This window comes from Sciurus carolinensis, chromosome 3 (assembly GCF_902686445.1).
Source record: "Sciurus carolinensis chromosome 3, mSciCar1.2, whole genome shotgun sequence".
Lineage (NCBI taxonomy): Eukaryota > Metazoa > Chordata > Mammalia > Rodentia > Sciuridae > Sciurus > Sciurus carolinensis.
In genome coordinates, this window is record NC_062215.1 from 164,630,802 (window position 1) to 164,646,652 (window position 15,851).

At 51.8% G+C, this 15,851-nt stretch overlaps 1 protein-coding gene across 1 annotated transcript; it reads right to left on the reverse strand.

Moving 5' to 3' along the window:
• Nucleotides 1–5,568: 5,568 nt before the first annotated feature.
• Ihh (Indian hedgehog signaling molecule) lies at nucleotides 5,569–12,060 on the reverse strand. Its single transcript, XM_047542798.1, has 3 exons — nucleotides 11,179–12,060; nucleotides 8,754–9,015; nucleotides 5,569–7,047 (listed from the first exon to the last, which is right to left on the reverse strand). Exons 1-3 carry the CDS (start codon nucleotides 11,488–11,490, stop codon nucleotides 6,389–6,391), a joined length of 1,233 nt encoding a protein of 410 aa, XP_047398754.1. The 5' UTR covers nucleotides 11,491–12,060; the 3' UTR covers nucleotides 5,569–6,388.
• Between the last annotated feature and the right edge of the window lie 3,791 nt (nucleotides 12,061–15,851).

Consider the following 15,851-nt stretch of genomic DNA (forward strand, 5'->3'; position numbering starts at 1 on the left):
GCTCCGAAGAGCTGGCCTCTTTGAACATGGAATCACTTTAAACTCAGGTATGGCAAGGGAGTGCACCTTTGACTAGTCCATGAGATTGTCTTCAGTAGTTTTTTTTTCACATTTTAAAAATTTTGAGTTAATTTTAAATGTACATAAAAGTCACAAAAACAGAGTTCTCCCTTCTTCCATCTTCCCCTTACATTAACCTCTTACATGACCATAGAATGTTTACCCAAACCAAGAATTTAACCTTGGTACTTTAAATACTATTAACCAAAGGACAGAATTTAAGGTTTCACAAGTTTTCCAATTAATGTTCTTTTTCTTCCCCATGTCTGGCATCTAGTTATCATTCCTCTTTGGAATTCTCCACTCTGGGGTATTTCCTGAATCTTTTCTCACCTATCAGGACCTTGACTCTTTTGAACAGTACTGTCAGTTATTTTATAGAATATTCCTCAGTGTGCATTTGTCTAAAGGTTTATTGTGATTAGAATAAGGTCCACATGTCAGGAAGGATAACAAAGTATTGATAAATCCTTTTCAGAACGTCACATCAGAGAGCACATAGTGTGAGTATGTATTATTGGTGATATTAGCCTTTATCATTGACTCAAATGGTGTTTTTCAGGATTCTCCACTATGTTGCTCTTTCCCTCTATGTTCTAGATTTTCATCCTGCCCATCTTTTGCTAGGATTAGATCTTGAATGCAAGAAACCTGTCCTCTAAACTTTCCTCCACCACACCCCAAATATTTTCCCAAGCCACACTCATTTCCTATTATCTACCTTGTTACTTTCCTCTGAGTTTTCCTAAATCCAGCATTCAGAGTTTTATGCAGAAGTTAGATGCAAAAGTACTTGCAGGTTTGGTCTGTTAGTTTATTGCTTGTTTGGGGTACTGAGGACTGAAACAAGAGCTGCATGCCATGTTCCCTACAAATGTCAAGTTTCTAAGTAACCATTTTATTTTGCTCATGGTTTTTTGAATCTAGATTTCAGAGCATGGTCAGACAGTTCTAGCTGGGGGAATCTTTCCCAAATCAGGTGTTGGCCAAAACTGCAGCCATCTGAAGACTTCACTGAGCTGAGCATCCAAGATAGTACTTCTATGGCTGACAGCTGATGCTGCCTGTTGACTGGGGGCTCAACTAGGTCAGGCACCAGAACACCTATCTATATAGGCCAAGTGCAGTCTCAGGTAGAACAGACAGAAGCTGCATGGCCATTTTTGACCTTTCTACAAACTGAATTCAAGGCAGACCCTGCCTCTTCAGGGGAGGAGTACCTGTTCTAGGTTCCCTTACAGCATCTAGAACTGTTATTCCAAGACCACCATCTCTAACAGCAATCTGGCCTCTCCCAGTCCATCAGATCTTTTAGATTGAGACTGGGAGTACCTTCCTCTGATTCCCCTGGAATGGGAACTCTCTGTGTTTGCTGCTGCAGGGGACCTAGGTTCTGATCTGGTCTCTGCTAATATGTGATTTGGGGAAAAGGACTTCATTTCTCTGAGTCTCAGTTTCTTTATGTGCAAAGTAGAAATTAAAAGCAACCCCCCTTCCCAGCTTTTTAGGACTAAAAATGATGATGTAAAAATCACACATAGCACACTTGACCCAGAGTAGGAGTTCCTGACTGTGCAAGAATTGAATGTGGTCAAGTTGGAGCATAGTTTAATCATCTCTGAAATAGGGACAATAATTCTATCCTACTTCCCCAAGGGATGAAAGAGGTCTTAAGTGGAGGGCCATTCCAGAGATTGAACCCCGCCCCCACCTGGTGGAGAAGGGCCCTGTGTCTGTGCTCAGCTGGGGTGGATGCTGCTTGCGTGCGAGGAAGAGGGGTATGGCTCAGCGTACCAGCACAGGGCGGGACTGCTATCTACTCAGTGCAATGTGGCCTTATCAGATTCAGGCCTGGCCTGTTGAACAAAGAGGCTTTGAGAACCAGACTGGGGTGTGGGACTTGGGACTGAGCCCAAGAGGTACTGACACCCAGGGGCCAGAGGGCACCAGGTGGGAAAGCTGCCACTACCAGAAAAGCTTACCCAGAAGGGGGCACCCTCTGAGGTAGGAAGCAGGGCCTTCACTCTGCTTTAAAGGCCTCCATTGCTGATCTCTTCGGGAGGATTCCTGTTGGAGGCCCTGCAAGGCCTTCAGCTCAACTGGCACTGAGTGCAGCGTTCTTCCTCCTCACTATCCCCAGGTCTTAGTCTCCCCTCTACTATTTCTAGTCCCAATTACATGGACTCCAGTTCTTGAGATGATCTACCCTTGCTCAAGTTACTTAGCCCCTGAAAGTCCACCCCTAACTATTTAAATGGATTCCTATTCTCATTTCCCTCAAAGGGGTGGCAAGTGCCTAGCAGGAGATAGGAAGGCTGAAAGTTGCTTTGGGTTCAACTTTTTCCAGCCCAGGGTCCCCACTTGCTGTCAGAAATCCTCCGGCAAGTAGCATCCTAGTGAGTGTGTGCTCAGGGAGAGAGGTGTAGGTTCACACAGTTCTTTGGCAAAGATTAGTGCCTGGCCATGATTGGAACTGAGAGCGGGGGCAGGGTGGAGGTGGGGGACAGAGAGAGGGAGAGAGAGAGAGAGAGAGAGAGAGAGAGAGAGAGAGAGAGAGAGAGAGAGAGATTGGAAGGACAGCTTGGAGAGGGTAGCTTCCCAGAGGCCCTGGCACAGTCAGGTAGGAGAGCACAGTAGGCAGTCCCAGAGACCTCACAACTAAGAAGTTCCCCCACTTTGTATCCTCAACCCCAAACTCCAGTATCACTATCTTCAAGTCTCTTCCAGGACCTGAGGCCTTAGGTATAGGCCTGAGGCCTATAGGTCTTGCACTTTGCTTAGGCCCAGCTATCAGGGGCCATTCTTAAGTTTCTTCCCCACACACTTGTGAGGTCTGTGGTGGGGGTGAACTATGTCTCTCATAGCTCATGTGTTAGAAACTTCATCCCCAGTGCAACAGTGTTGAGAGGTGAGACTTTAAGAGGTGATTAGGTCTTGAGGGTTCTGTCTTCAGGAGTGGATTAATGCCTGTATCCTGGGAGTGGGCTTGTTGCAGGAGCGGGTTCCTGATGAAAGTATGAGTTTGACCCCCTTCCTTTTGCCCTCTCTAGTTCTCTTTCCCTTCTCCCTTCACCATAGGATGAGGCAGCATATCAGATGTTAGCACCATGATGTTGGATCCCTCAGTCTCCAGGACTGTGAGAAACAAATGACTTTTCCTCATAAAAGACCCAGTCCATAAAATTCTGTTAAAGTAACACCAAAGGGACTAACAGGGGAACAGAAAGAGAGTAGAAACCTAAAGAGTCCCGTAAGCCCAGGTAGAGCACCCTTCAGCAATGATAGAGGATATCAACATGGGAAAGTCCTGGGCATCACTCTTGCAAGTGCAGCCACTAAGGCCAAAGAAGAACCAAGGTCAAGGGTACTGGGGATGGGAAAGCTGAATTGGGGGGAGCTGGGGATGAGCAGTCTGGGTCTCATACTTAAAAGCCCTGAAGTTGGCTGGGCATGGTGGTGCACATCTGTAATCTGAGACTGAGGCAGGAGGATTGCAAGTTGAAGGCCAGCATGAGAAACTTAGGGAGACTTTATCTCAAAATAAAAAATAAAAAGGGTTGGAGATGTAGCTCAGTGGTAGAGCATCCTTGGATTCAATCCTCAACACCACCACCACCCCTTGCAAAAAACAAAAAACAAAACAAAAAAACTGATGTTGACTTGGACCCTTTCCTCACCCCCCTGCTCATCCAACCTGAGCTTCAGTGCTGGCCATTCAATTGCCCAAATGTCAAAATCTGTCACCTTGTGTCTGACCCCATGGTTTCCTCCCCAATCCAAGTCACCTGCTTCTCTCCCTAGTTAATGGACTCCCTGTTCTACTACTGTCCCTTCTAATCTATTCTCCACACTGTAGTCGGGGGAGCTTTCAGAATCCATCTGGTCATGAACCTCCCCCACTTCAAACCTTCCAAGTACTCCTGGGCCCTGAGGATTTAGGTCAAATTTATGGAACCCAGACTCTGTGTCACCTTACTTCTGCCACTGCTTTACCTCAGTTTTTGCCAAGCCATGCCTGGCTCCATGATGGTCAACACTGGCCTGATGGTAGTTCCTCCGGGCTCACTTCAGTCTCCATACCTTTGACTTACTAGGTTGTCCCCTCTTTCCCCTCACCTGCCAGGCAAACTCCTTCCTGCCCAAATTGTAGCATCCTCACCTTCAGGAAGTCTTCCCAGCTTCCACCTTCTTTGTGGCACTCCTGAAGATGCCACTCATGGCACTTAGCACAGGGGTGGCCATCCTTGTCTCCCATGCTTTATCCCTAAGGGCAGACACTGCCTTTTTCTGCATGGGGCATGACACAGAGGTGGCCAGAAAGAATTGACTATGAGTGAGGACCACAGTGGTATTTGCAGCAGGCTTGGGCTGGCCTTGGGCTCAGGAGGAGAGGATAGGCTGCTTGTCCCTGTGCCTCTGGGATGGGAGGGAATGGAGCCATCACACTACAGATGTGAAGAATGACTTTCCAGGTTGTAGTACTAAAGTATATACCACATAGAGGTAGATGGGCTACTGGGTGTAAAGATCTAGAATAATGGGTAGCAATGGTTAATAATCATTAAATGACAGCAGTTATCATTATAACCTGTGGGAACCTGTTTCCCAGGGAAATGATAGTTTCCTCTGAGGAGTCATTCCCACTATTTCCAACATAGTAATCTCTGTAAGAGGACAGATCTTGGGCAGTGGCATGCTTTAACAATTGGCTTTCCATGGGAGGGGCAACCTTAATTTGCAGTATTTGCCAATTCCATGTTCCAGTGGCCACTATGATCTATTTCAACTGGCTGGACCTAGGATGTCAGCTGATCTGTAGTGGTACAAAAAATGTTTTTGACCTTGGGATAGAGTGACTGAGAAAAAGTAGAGGGGGTCATTCTTATCTTGCCAATAAACTGGGTCTTCTCTAGACTTAATGGTGCTTCTCAAAGTGTGATACATTTTTGGAATATTTATAAAAATAAGTTTCTGTATCTCACAATGGATTTATTAAAGCAGAATCCTGAAGACCAGGTCTGGAATCTTCTTAAAAACAACTGTCTAGCTAATTCTTAGGTTTGCCAACTACTGGGTCAAAGCACCTCTGACTTGTCCAAGAAGTTAGAATGGGCCACAGGATAAATGTGAATTCTGCGGTCCATAACCAACAACAGAGTCAGAAATCCAGGTCCTAAGAAGGACCAGAGCAAACATAAAATGACTTTGGCCAGGGCACAATGAGATGGTTCTAAATGAGAAATGATTATGAATTAGATATCCCTGATATTTCTCTGATCCAACCATGTTTAGGGCAAACTTTGGGGTCACTCTGCAAAGGCTCTGCCCAGTGTGAAGCACAGCTCTCTGCTGGACTTTGCAGACTTACTGGGTGAGAAAGGGCTTACCTAGTGGATGGGAGCTCTGGATGTGTGTCCTTGGAGGAGAGCAGAAGACCCCTAAACGGATCTGTCTGTGACTCCAAGTTATCTGTGTATTTACCCCATTCAGCATCCTTGACTCCATGACTCTAACAACTTAAATAATTTTTATTACAAAAGGCAGAAAAGACCAAAACATCCCCCAAGTTCTCCCGTGGATTTCCCCCTCCGTGCCAATAAATAAGGTGGGGGAGACTGACCAGAGGAGGGGGTGGCGTCATGGTTCAGCAGAAAAGGGAGCTTAGCCTGAGCAGGGGTAGCAAGGACATCCAGCCCCTCTCCCCCAGTCCCAGGTACTATGGTCACATTGGCCAGAACACAGGACTCTGCCCACTGACAGCAACAGTTTGAGGATGTATCTGGAAGAGTGTGGCCAGTGGAAGGTCATGCCTCAGGATGGCCAGGATGGCTGCCCCACCCTTGTGGTCTTCTTGGTTCTGGGCAGCAATGAATCCAGCCAGCTCCCTGCTGGCTCCCAGGGAATCTAGCAGCATCAACTGAGGTGCAAGCCCATCTGTGGGCAGAATCTTTTCATACTGTGGTCTATTACCAATAATGAAGTTGGAAACCAGGCTGGAGAAAGACTGGAGTAAGCATCCAAAGAGATGGAATGGTCCTCCCACAGAGGGAGGCAGGGTGTGAAGAATCAGTGAGAGCTGGCTGGGTGTCAAGGTCTCTAGGCTAGAGAGCTAGCCCACCACCACCTTTCCAGCTCAGCATTCAGCTCTATCACTACACTGGGGGACACTAGCATTGCCCAGCCAAGTCTCAATGATGGATCTCCACTGTGGAGGAGATGGTAGGGACCAGTGCCCCCAGCTCAGGTCCCTTCCAGAGCCAGAGTCCTCCTGGCAGGGAGGCCTTTGGATCCAGCATGGCAGTTCCTGGAGGGCAGTGGTGGGGGCCTCTCAGCTCCCTGCTCCAGGCACGCCCAGCGGGTGGAAGCTACCCTCTTCTAGTAAGAGACGTCCCAGGCGGTAAAGTAGCTTAGGGTACCAGTGCACGCCCTCGCCTGAGGTCCAGCTGCCCCAGGTCAAGCTAGGAAACAGTCGCAGGGGCCAGAAGGCCAACTGAGCTAGGCGGTGGTCAGCCACAGCTGCAAAGCAGGAGGCTACCACATCTTCCACCACCAGTGTTCCATGCCTTGTGAGTGGAGCATAGGCCCCGAGGGCCACGTGTGTGGAGACAGCTGCCACCCGGGCAGGCTGCAGGCCTGGGACCCCTGCTACCAGCACATACTGGCCAGGCTGCACATGGCTGGCAAATGTGGCCCGAAACTGGGCTACTGGTTCTGTGTGGTTGTCAGCAGTGAAGAGCAGGTGGGCGGGTGTGAGAGCCAGGCGACGAGGGGGATCCTGGGTCTCGATGACCTGGAAAGCCCTCAGCCTGTTTGGCTCACGATCCAGGAAAATGAGCACGTCGCTGAAGGTGGGGTTCCCATCCTCCCCCATGGCCAGCACCCGGTCTCCTGGCCTTACAGCTGACAGGGCCACACGTGCCCCACTCTCTAGGCGCACTTGGGCTCCAGCAGGAAAGCAGCCACCCGTCTTGGCTGCTGCCGAGTGCTCTGTGGGAAAAAGGGACATGGAGGTGTTACTGTTGGGGAGCTTGGATTCCCAGGCATAGCACCCCTCCCCTAGCCACCCTAGCCTAGCCAGAGCTTCTCTTGCTCCAAGGGAGCCCCTATCACTGTATCCCAACCCCTGCCCCCCATTTTCCATGCAGACTAGAGACTACCCCCAACCCACACTGAGATCTTCAGTCCCTTTTCTCCCCAACCTTTGCCAATGAGAGGAGCATACCAGGACCCCAAGATCCAGTGAGTGAGGGAAAGGGCCCTCCCAAAGCCCAGGTTATACCCCCAATATGTTGACATCTCGACAATGCTGTGAAGGAGTCAGAGACCAGATGTCTCTGGTCTGTCAGGTCAGAGTGGAGCCAGGTATTGGTCATTTGTGACTTGACCCTAGGAAAGCTGTAGCCTCATGGAGAGGGGAAGTCATTTAGATCCTCTGGGGTCTAGTTGTCCTGTTAATTCTCACCCTTTGCTCAGATGCTTCCAAAAATTGCCCTCCCAGACTGATACCCCAAGTTCTGTGACAGAGTTGGTTCTTTGAGTCTTTGGAAGGGAGAGGAGGGCCATTGATGGGGCAAACACAGACTCCTGGGCAGCCTCTTAGTGAATGGTCAGGGATGGTCATGGGCAAGAACAAAATCACCATCTTTAGTTCATGTACTTGATCCTTGTGAGGGCACAAGACATCGTGGCATCAGCAGGTGAGAAGAAGAACAGTATTTGGGGGTCAGGAGTAATAATGGAAGTGGCCACTTGGGCAGCTGGCATTGGGCCAGTGTTTGTAGGTGAAGGTGAATATGACTTGAAGTAGACACAGTTGTTGGGGGAAGTGCAGAGCAGAAGAGTCAGGCTATGGCTGGGGTCAGGGTGAGATCACTGCTCTGAGCCCAAGTAGGGTCAGGAATACCAAAAAAACAGGCCCCATCTGCGTGCCGGATCTGTGAGTGCAGTTACTACATCGCGCTGATGTGGAGGGCTGAGCCTGCAGCCAGGTGGGGCCAGGCTGGGACTCACACAGGAGCTATGTGAAGCATCCATGACTGGGTTCAGTGTAGGCGACAAGGACGCTGGTGAGACTCAAGGGAGGGGGCAAGGCTCCAGTGCCTGCCAATTCTGATCAACAAGGCGGCCAATCTGGGAAAATCCACTTTATTGAGTCCACTTTGTTTATTTTGGCACTCACAGCTGGCTTTGCCCCAAAATGTCCAGTTCTGGGTCTCTGGGGGAGAGGTTGGGGATGCCTGCACCCCCACCCTGGGAGGCCTGACCTGTAGTTGGGTGGTGGGTTCTGAACCTCAGGGCTCCTGGTCAGGCACACTCTGACCCCAGGCCCACCACTCCTCCTGCAACAAGCTGAGTGGGGAGGTGGCACCTGCCAGCCTGGCTTCCTCCATCTGTCCAGTTTGCTCTGTCTTGCACATCCTGGGGTAGGCTCTGGACTGTGAACCACCAGGTCAGCACCCAGAAACACTGGGACAGGCCCTGTCAACCTAGGCTCCTGCCATGACACTATCAGGCATAGGAGGGACAGGTAGTCATGAGCAGCTGCAGGGAGCGCCACCGACGTCCTCTTCCCTGGGGTCCCTGCCTCCATCCCCTGGTGGGCATCTTCACCTTCTTGGCCCCAGAGGGCACTGTGCTGCCTGCCCATGCCCTGCGGCCCCGGCCCTGGGTCCAGCCCCCCGGCAGCGGCTCACCAGACTTGACGGAGCAATGCACGTGAGCCTTGGACTCGTAATACACCCAGTCGAAGCCAGCCTCCACTGCCAAGCGTGCCAGCAGTCCGTACTTATTGCGGTCACGGTCTGAGGTGGTGATGTCCACCGCGCGGCCCTCATAGTGCAAGGACTCCTCTGAGTGGTGGCCATCCTCATCCCAGCCTTCAGTCACCCGCAGCTTCACGCCAGGCCACTGGTTCATAACAGAGATGGCTAGCGAGTTCAGGCGGTCCTTGCAGCGCTGAGAGAAGAATGAGGAGGAGTTAGTGGAAGGAGCCCAACCTTGCCCCTCACTCCCCACTATACCCAGAGATGGAAAAGCCAGAATGGTCTCTGTACTCCCTTAGGAAGAAAGGGTCCTAACGTGTTCCTTTCCCTCTCTAGCATCCAGGAGCCCGTAGGGAACTGAGTCACATTTTGGTACCACGAATGTGGGGGGCACAGGAGGCATGTACCCTCAAGGTGCCCTTCTCTGATAGGTGAAGCTCCTCTTCCCTCCAGTATTGTCTTTCCCCTGCTTGGGGTTTGGTCCCTGGAGCGGGAGGTAGTATGGGAGACTACTGCCTGAGGCTGGCCTGCTAGGCATGCAAAGCCTGAGGTGCCCAGTAGGTGTCACCGCAGCCTCAGGGCTGAGGTCCTGCAATGCTCAGCCCTGGAGAAACAGCAGGTGCAGAGCGCCCAAGGCTCACAGGGCAGGGGATGTGTTGGAGGGGAATCCCAAGCTTGCCTGGATCCCTCAAATGCCACAGAGCAGTCCTGCTGGAACCCTGCTGGGCACTGCCTCTATTTGGAAAAGGGACCCAAGAAACTGAGCCTTTGATCTCAAGGATCTGGCTCCATTATCTTAAGGATCCTCCTCACATGAGGTGGAGCCCCACTGAGGAAAGGACAGGACAGAACTCTATCTGCCAGAGTCCTGAGAGCCCAAGGGACCATGAGCTGACTGAGGGAAGTGGACACAGGAGCCCAGGTCTCCACCTGTGGGGAGAAGAGCCTTCTACCAGGCCTTGAATCAGAGTTGTGAGGCCTCCACCATGTATGGGCAGCCCAGGTCTTAACCTACCCCCACTCCAGAGGCCCCATAGACCCTTGGACTTGGCCTCCCAGGAGTCAATGGAGGTTACAAACCAAGGCCAGGCCCTTTCTTCCTGGCAGGCAGCCTGGCCTACGGGCGCTCACTGCTTGGGGAGGTGGCTCTAAGTGTTCCCTTCCTGGCCCATGTTGCCTGGCTTTTAGCCCCCCAACTACGTCCACCCTCGGACCCAGCTCCCCGCCTCTTTCCCCCAGTCCCCCTCCCTCGGGTGCAGAGCCTGGGCTCTCGCTGTCAATGATTGCCCAGCCTGTGGCCCGGATCCTTATCTGCATTCCTCGGCGCCCGGCCCGTCCCGGCCACCAGCCAACCTTCGGCCCCGACATCGGCCGACCAGCCCCGGCGCCAGGGTGCACGCAGAAAGCCGTGCTTTAGCTGCTTTCCCTAAAGGATTTAGAAAGCCAGCTGCCTGGTAGCGGAGGAAGACCCCAGGACCCCAGAGGAAGGGGATGGAGGTCTCTCCCTTGGCTTACCCTGCAGAAAGGAAGGGAAGTTTGCACCCCTGCGCTGGGTCGGAGCGTGGGTCCTGCTCCGAGAATGAAGGCTTCAGTCATCTCTGTTCCCTTCTCCCTAGGCATCCCTGCTCCTCACTTCCAGATCTGTCAATTCTCGTCCCCGCCACCAAGCTCAGGGATCCCAAGATCCCTTCGGGCCCAAGAGCCCGAAGTCCCTGGCACCCCACCCTTTAACCGCGGCCGCACCGCTCAGCTGTCGGGACAGACACGTGGGCTCGCGCAGCGGGTTCCCTTTCCCACCTCCGCCTCCCTGCTCGGCTCTTCCTCGCTGTTCCTTAGCCCCAGAATCAGCCCGAATAGTGCTCCAGGAGGGGGCAGCGAAGAGAACCAACAGCATGCGGGGAGGAAAGGCCCGGGGGCCCCTCGCGCCCGGAGCTTCTTCGCCTAAGGGGTGCCAAATGGCTTCGAAATGAAAAAGGCGCCGCTGTGAGGAATGTTAGGTTGGGAGGAACTGCGTGGGCCCAGGAGGTGCAGGAGGCAGCAGGGTCGCTGTACCTCTAGGTGCGGCTCCTAGCCTGAGCTGCCAGCATTCGCGGGCAGAGGCGCCGCCGCCAACCTGCTGGGCTATGGGACTTGGCAGCAGGAATCTCTTCGCATAGACTTCGGGTGGACTCCGGGATGCCGACGCTCCCGCCAGGACCCCTGGCAGGCAGGTCTTGGGAGGAAGACAGCCGCGCTTGGTGAGAGGGGCAGGTGCCAGAGGGCGTGCCAGGCAGTCAAGAAAAGGTGCCGGGGGGCGGGTAAGACCCGGCAGGTGGTGGTGTTTCCGCGGCGCGCTAGGAGGGCGGATCGCACTCACCTGGGTCATGAGGCGGTCGGCACCCGTGTTCTCCTCGTCCTTGAAGATGATGTCGGGATTGTAGTTGGGGGTGAGTTCCTTGAAGCGCTCCGAGCTGCGTGCGATCTTGCCTTCATAGCGCCCGCTGGCGCCCAGGGTCTTCTCTGGCACGTTGGGGCTGAACTGCTTGTAGGCAAGCGGCACGAGTTTGCGGGGCGGCCGCCGGCGACTGCCCACCACCCGGCCCGGCCCGCAGCCCCGCGCCGCCGGCACCAGCAGCAGCAGCAGGAGCAGGCAGAACCGCAGTCGGGGCCGGAGCCGGGCGGGAGACATGGCCAAGGAGCCCGGTAGAGCAGCGGGCAAGGGAGCCTGGTGGGTTGATGGGGTGGGCGGGTTGGCTGGAGCGCTGCTAGGGCTCAGGCGTCCAGGTGGCTCCTGGGGGTTCCAGGCGGGGGCGCCATGGGCGGCGCGGCACGGCTCAAGGCCGGCAGGACTCAGGTGCGGGGCGGGGGCCCGGGGCCCTGGCTGGTCGCGGCGCGCTGTCCCCCTCGGCGCCTCGACTCTGAGCTGCCCGGCTCGCCGGCCGCCAATAAATAGGCCGGCCCGTTTGTTTTGGCAACGCGGCGGCGGCGGGGGGCGGCGGGCGGCGGGGCTGCGGGCCGCCGGGCTGGGCTGGGCTGGCCGGGCCGGCGGGCTGGAGGGACCCGCGGTTAGCACCCCGGCCCGGTGGTCAGGCGGCTCGGGCGGAGCGGGAGCTACTGCCGTCTGCGGCGCAGCCCCGGGCCGAGTGAGAGGGGAAATGGAAGAGATCCGGGCTCGGGCCCCGTGCAGACCGCACCCTACCCATGTCCCTGCCTCCTGCGCTCTCGACAGCGAACCTGTAGCAAGGGCAGCACAGCCTCCACCCCCTCGGGCGGGCGGCCCCGACACTAGCCAGCCCTCGTCCCGCGCGCTCCTCTGTGCGCGTCAGCCCGCCCGCTGCCCTCTGCGCCCCCTGCACTGCCTGCGTTTGCCCTCCCCGCCCGGACGCGCCCCACCCCGCCCTGGCCTCGCCTCTGGGCTCCTCGCGGCTCCGGGGTGCCCCGCCAGGCGCAAACCTCCCGGAGAGGAGCTGCCACCCCCACGGAGACCGCAACCCACGGCGCGGCCGGACGCGAGGGGCGGGGGGCAGTGGCCGAACCGCACGGCCGCCTACGGTGTCCCCTGCGGGAAAGCAAACCTAAAAGGCAGGAGACTGCTCATAACCTGGTGCCCCACCCTGGCCCAGGCGGCGCGCCCTTTCAGCTTAGTGGAGCTGGGTTCTGTATCAACCCGGTGCACATCCAAGGGCCTGCGGGGTGTGAAACTGGGAGTGGGCAGTTCAGCCTTTTGAGGAGTCAAATAGGGGCTTCTGAGATGGAAACACTGAAAACAACACTATTAAAACACGCAAGATAAGACGCAAAGTGATCGTCAATACCAGGAGAAGAGCTGCTAAAATGAGATATCCACAAAATAAAGAGCCCGACTTCCCAGAGGCAGCGGCCTCTCAGGAAGAGCAGCCTGCGAGGAATGCCAAAAGAATCCAAAGGCCTTACAAACACTAAGAAGAAAGGACTCTTGACTCTACTTTAGAAATGAGGAAGGACAGAATAAGTGAACATGGGTTGTGTATTGAATTAGGATTTATTCTGCCCAAACAAGAACAGGTGTGTTTAAAACCAACAAAATCCACTGACACCACAATACTAAACTGTATGATTTGGTTGCAATGTAGTCTGTAAATTCAATAAAGAGAAGTAAAAGGGTGAGAAATAAAATGATTTTAAAACTCTTATTCCATATTAATACATTTTGTTGGTAATTGTGTGTCTGAGTTACAGGGGCTATTAGATATTATTACATTGCATACACCTTGCGTATCTAATTTAAACTCTCAACAATCAGATGAACTATCACCCATTTTACAAATGAGGATATCTAGGTTAAGAGAAGATAAGTAACTTACCCTGGCTCAGAAGCAGAGGTTCAGCCCCATGTGGATGCAGAAGTCAGGCCTCACCTAGGCAGGCACTGATCCCTTTCCCTGTGCAGGTCTCACCCATCCAGCACACCTGGGTTGTAGGCGAAGTCACTTTTCATAGATTTATTCCCACTCTCTGGATCAGTTTTGTGAACACAAAGTCAGGATTGGAAGGGACTCAAGAGGGCTCAATCCAAGCACTTGACATTACAGAAGGAAATTTTGGATAATTCCACTAGGAGTGGAGTGGCACCTGTGACTTGGAAACAAAATAGATAACCTCCTTCTCTCCCTTCGTTGGCACAACACCAACCTGCCCCCAGCGCCAAGCTCTTTAGCCTTCAGATTCTGTTTCCTGGTCATAAAATGAATGTTGCTTCTTTCCCTTGAAATTTTCCCAAAGGCATTTTCCAGGGTTCAAGAACCATTCATGCACTATTTTCATCTTTTCCTAGGCTCGCCACACCCCTCAGATTTCTGGGGTAGAGTACTCAGTAGGTCAGCAGTCCTTACTAAACTTATCCCAAACTAAACAGGGGCTCTGTTTTTATGGAGCTCCAAAAGAAGTCCCCCTCAGAAAAACACCCACTGTAGGCTTCTGTCTTTATCTACCCCAATGTTTAGTAATAATCTAGAGATGTTTTGCCCTAAATCTAGTTTGCCTTCCTCCCTCCCTTCCCAAGGCAAATTCTTTTCCTCTTTTTCTTGCCTTAGCATTCAAGGCCATTTTCCTGCTTAGTAACCCATATGCATGGTCTTGAAATTCACTTTTAATCTGTTTTTTTCCAAGTGAAAGATTTCTTTATCTCAGAGTTTCTAATTGATGACCATTTATTTATCAGCTTTGCCATTTGTCCTCTCATCTCTCCTCTCTTAAACTGTGATTCTTATCCAATTGAGCGTAAATCTGTGACGATCTGATCAGTGTCAAATAAAATTATGCAGTGGCTACAGCTGGTTGTCAGGTGTGCATTTGCAGCAGCCCCTCCTCCGTGGCAGAGGTTGGGGCTTGCTGAGACCAGACCCTCCTCTACCAGGCCTATCGCTAAGAGGTGTGTACTGGAAAAAGCACACAGAAGTGCACAGGTACCAAGTCATTTTTCTATGCCAGGTGCTCTACTGAACTAGGTTTTGTTTTTGGCTTTGATGCTGGGGATTGAATCCATGGTCTCACACATACTAAGTACATGCTAAACTCTACCACTGAGCTATACCCCTGCCCTATGCCCAGCTATTATTATTCTCATTTTACAAATCTGTAACTCTAAGCTCCAAGAATCAAGTAACTTCCCTGTGGTCCCACACCTAAAATTTGAACCCTAAAATTTGAACAGCTTTTATACTCCAAATCTAAACTCATTTTCTCAGGACACAATGGTGTTTCAAGATCTGAATCTCAAATATAGATCAGCATCAGTCCAATCTCCTCCAGTGGAGGAGTAGCATGATTTAAATATCATGATTTCTATAGCAGTAACCACAGGCACTTTTAATCCCAGTTCAGGCTAAAAAATCCGGGTCATTCCTTGTCTGCCTATATTCTTAGATGTTCAGTAGATGTGGGGTAGCTGTTGAACTGGGCCAGTCCCTTCGACTTTTCAAATAAAACCTGACTCCTTCTGATCACTGCCAGGCTCTGCCAGCAGTAAACCTGGAGAACTGAGGTGTGCCATTCTGGAGGCATCAACTCCTGACCTCATTGTCATAAGTGAGCAGCAGAGACAGAGCCTCATCAGCCTCATCAGAGCCTCTGGTCTGAGTCCTGGGCCTATTGGTAAAAATCACTTTCTTCTCTCACCTTTAGATCTCTTCAATCCCTCAGTCATCTCTATTTTGAAAAGAACAAAGAAAAATCTATTGCTTTGGACAATATGATTAATCTTTGTCTAAAGCCAAAGTTAGAAAAATAGGCTGTTAAAGGAGGAACATATATTATTGGACCTGATAATTTAAACCTCTGTATAGTAGAGTCTACCATGGTATTATTTTTAGTCAATACTAATTTAACATTGCAGTATAATTAATTATAGGGTAGATATAGAATATAAGTGATGTACTCATGTACATATAAGTGTGTATAAATATATAATACATAATATTCACATGCATACATGCTGCATAGATCTGTACTTCTATAGTCAACTATATCCTGCCACTTGACCAGATCAATCCAGCCTAAACCAAAGAGTGCTGCACCATAACTGGACACGTTTCAGGAATGCAGTTAGGCAAATGTCCCCCAGTGACACCGCGTATGGCAGCCTTGATGCAATAGAAAGCACTAGAGCTGGAGGTGGCAGACTTGTGCCTGAACACTATCTTTGCTACCTTTCACCTGTGTGACCTTAGGCAAGGTACACAAACCTTCTGAGTCTCAGTTTTCTCATCTATGAGAACATTAACATGTACTTCATAAGGATGTTGAAAGGGTTTAAAAATACAAACTGTCAAGTTCAAATGTTGTCTGTAAATTTCTTTTATCCTCTGCTGGGTTCACTAGGGTGGTGGCAGTCCTCTGATTCCTATACCTGTCTGGAGGGTAAAGGATACCCAGGTGTGTGTGCCCTCAGGAAGCAGTGGTGAGCAGGAGGCCCTACATCTTTCTATTAGGAGCATCTACCTTGCCACAGTGGCATAATGGAAATGCAAAAAAAAAAAGAGAATGCCAACAGCAAAGTAGAAGATTTTGTTG

What these genes read in the sequence shown, in the direction of transcription:
- Ihh (XM_047542798.1), bottom strand. Translation starts at nt 11,490, where the DNA reads ATGTCTCCCGCCCGGCTCCGGCCCCGACTGCGGTTCTGCCTGCTCCTG. An exon ending in CCGACCGCCTCATGACCCAG is followed by an intron (nt 9,016 to 11,178) that starts GTGAGTGCGATC and finishes TTCTTCTCTCAG; the next exon opens with CGCTGCAAGGACCGCCTGAA. An exon ending in GCATTGCTCCGTCAAGTCTG is followed by an intron (nt 7,048 to 8,753) that starts GTGAGCCGCTGC and finishes TTTTTCCCACAG; the next exon opens with AGCACTCGGCAGCAGCCAAG.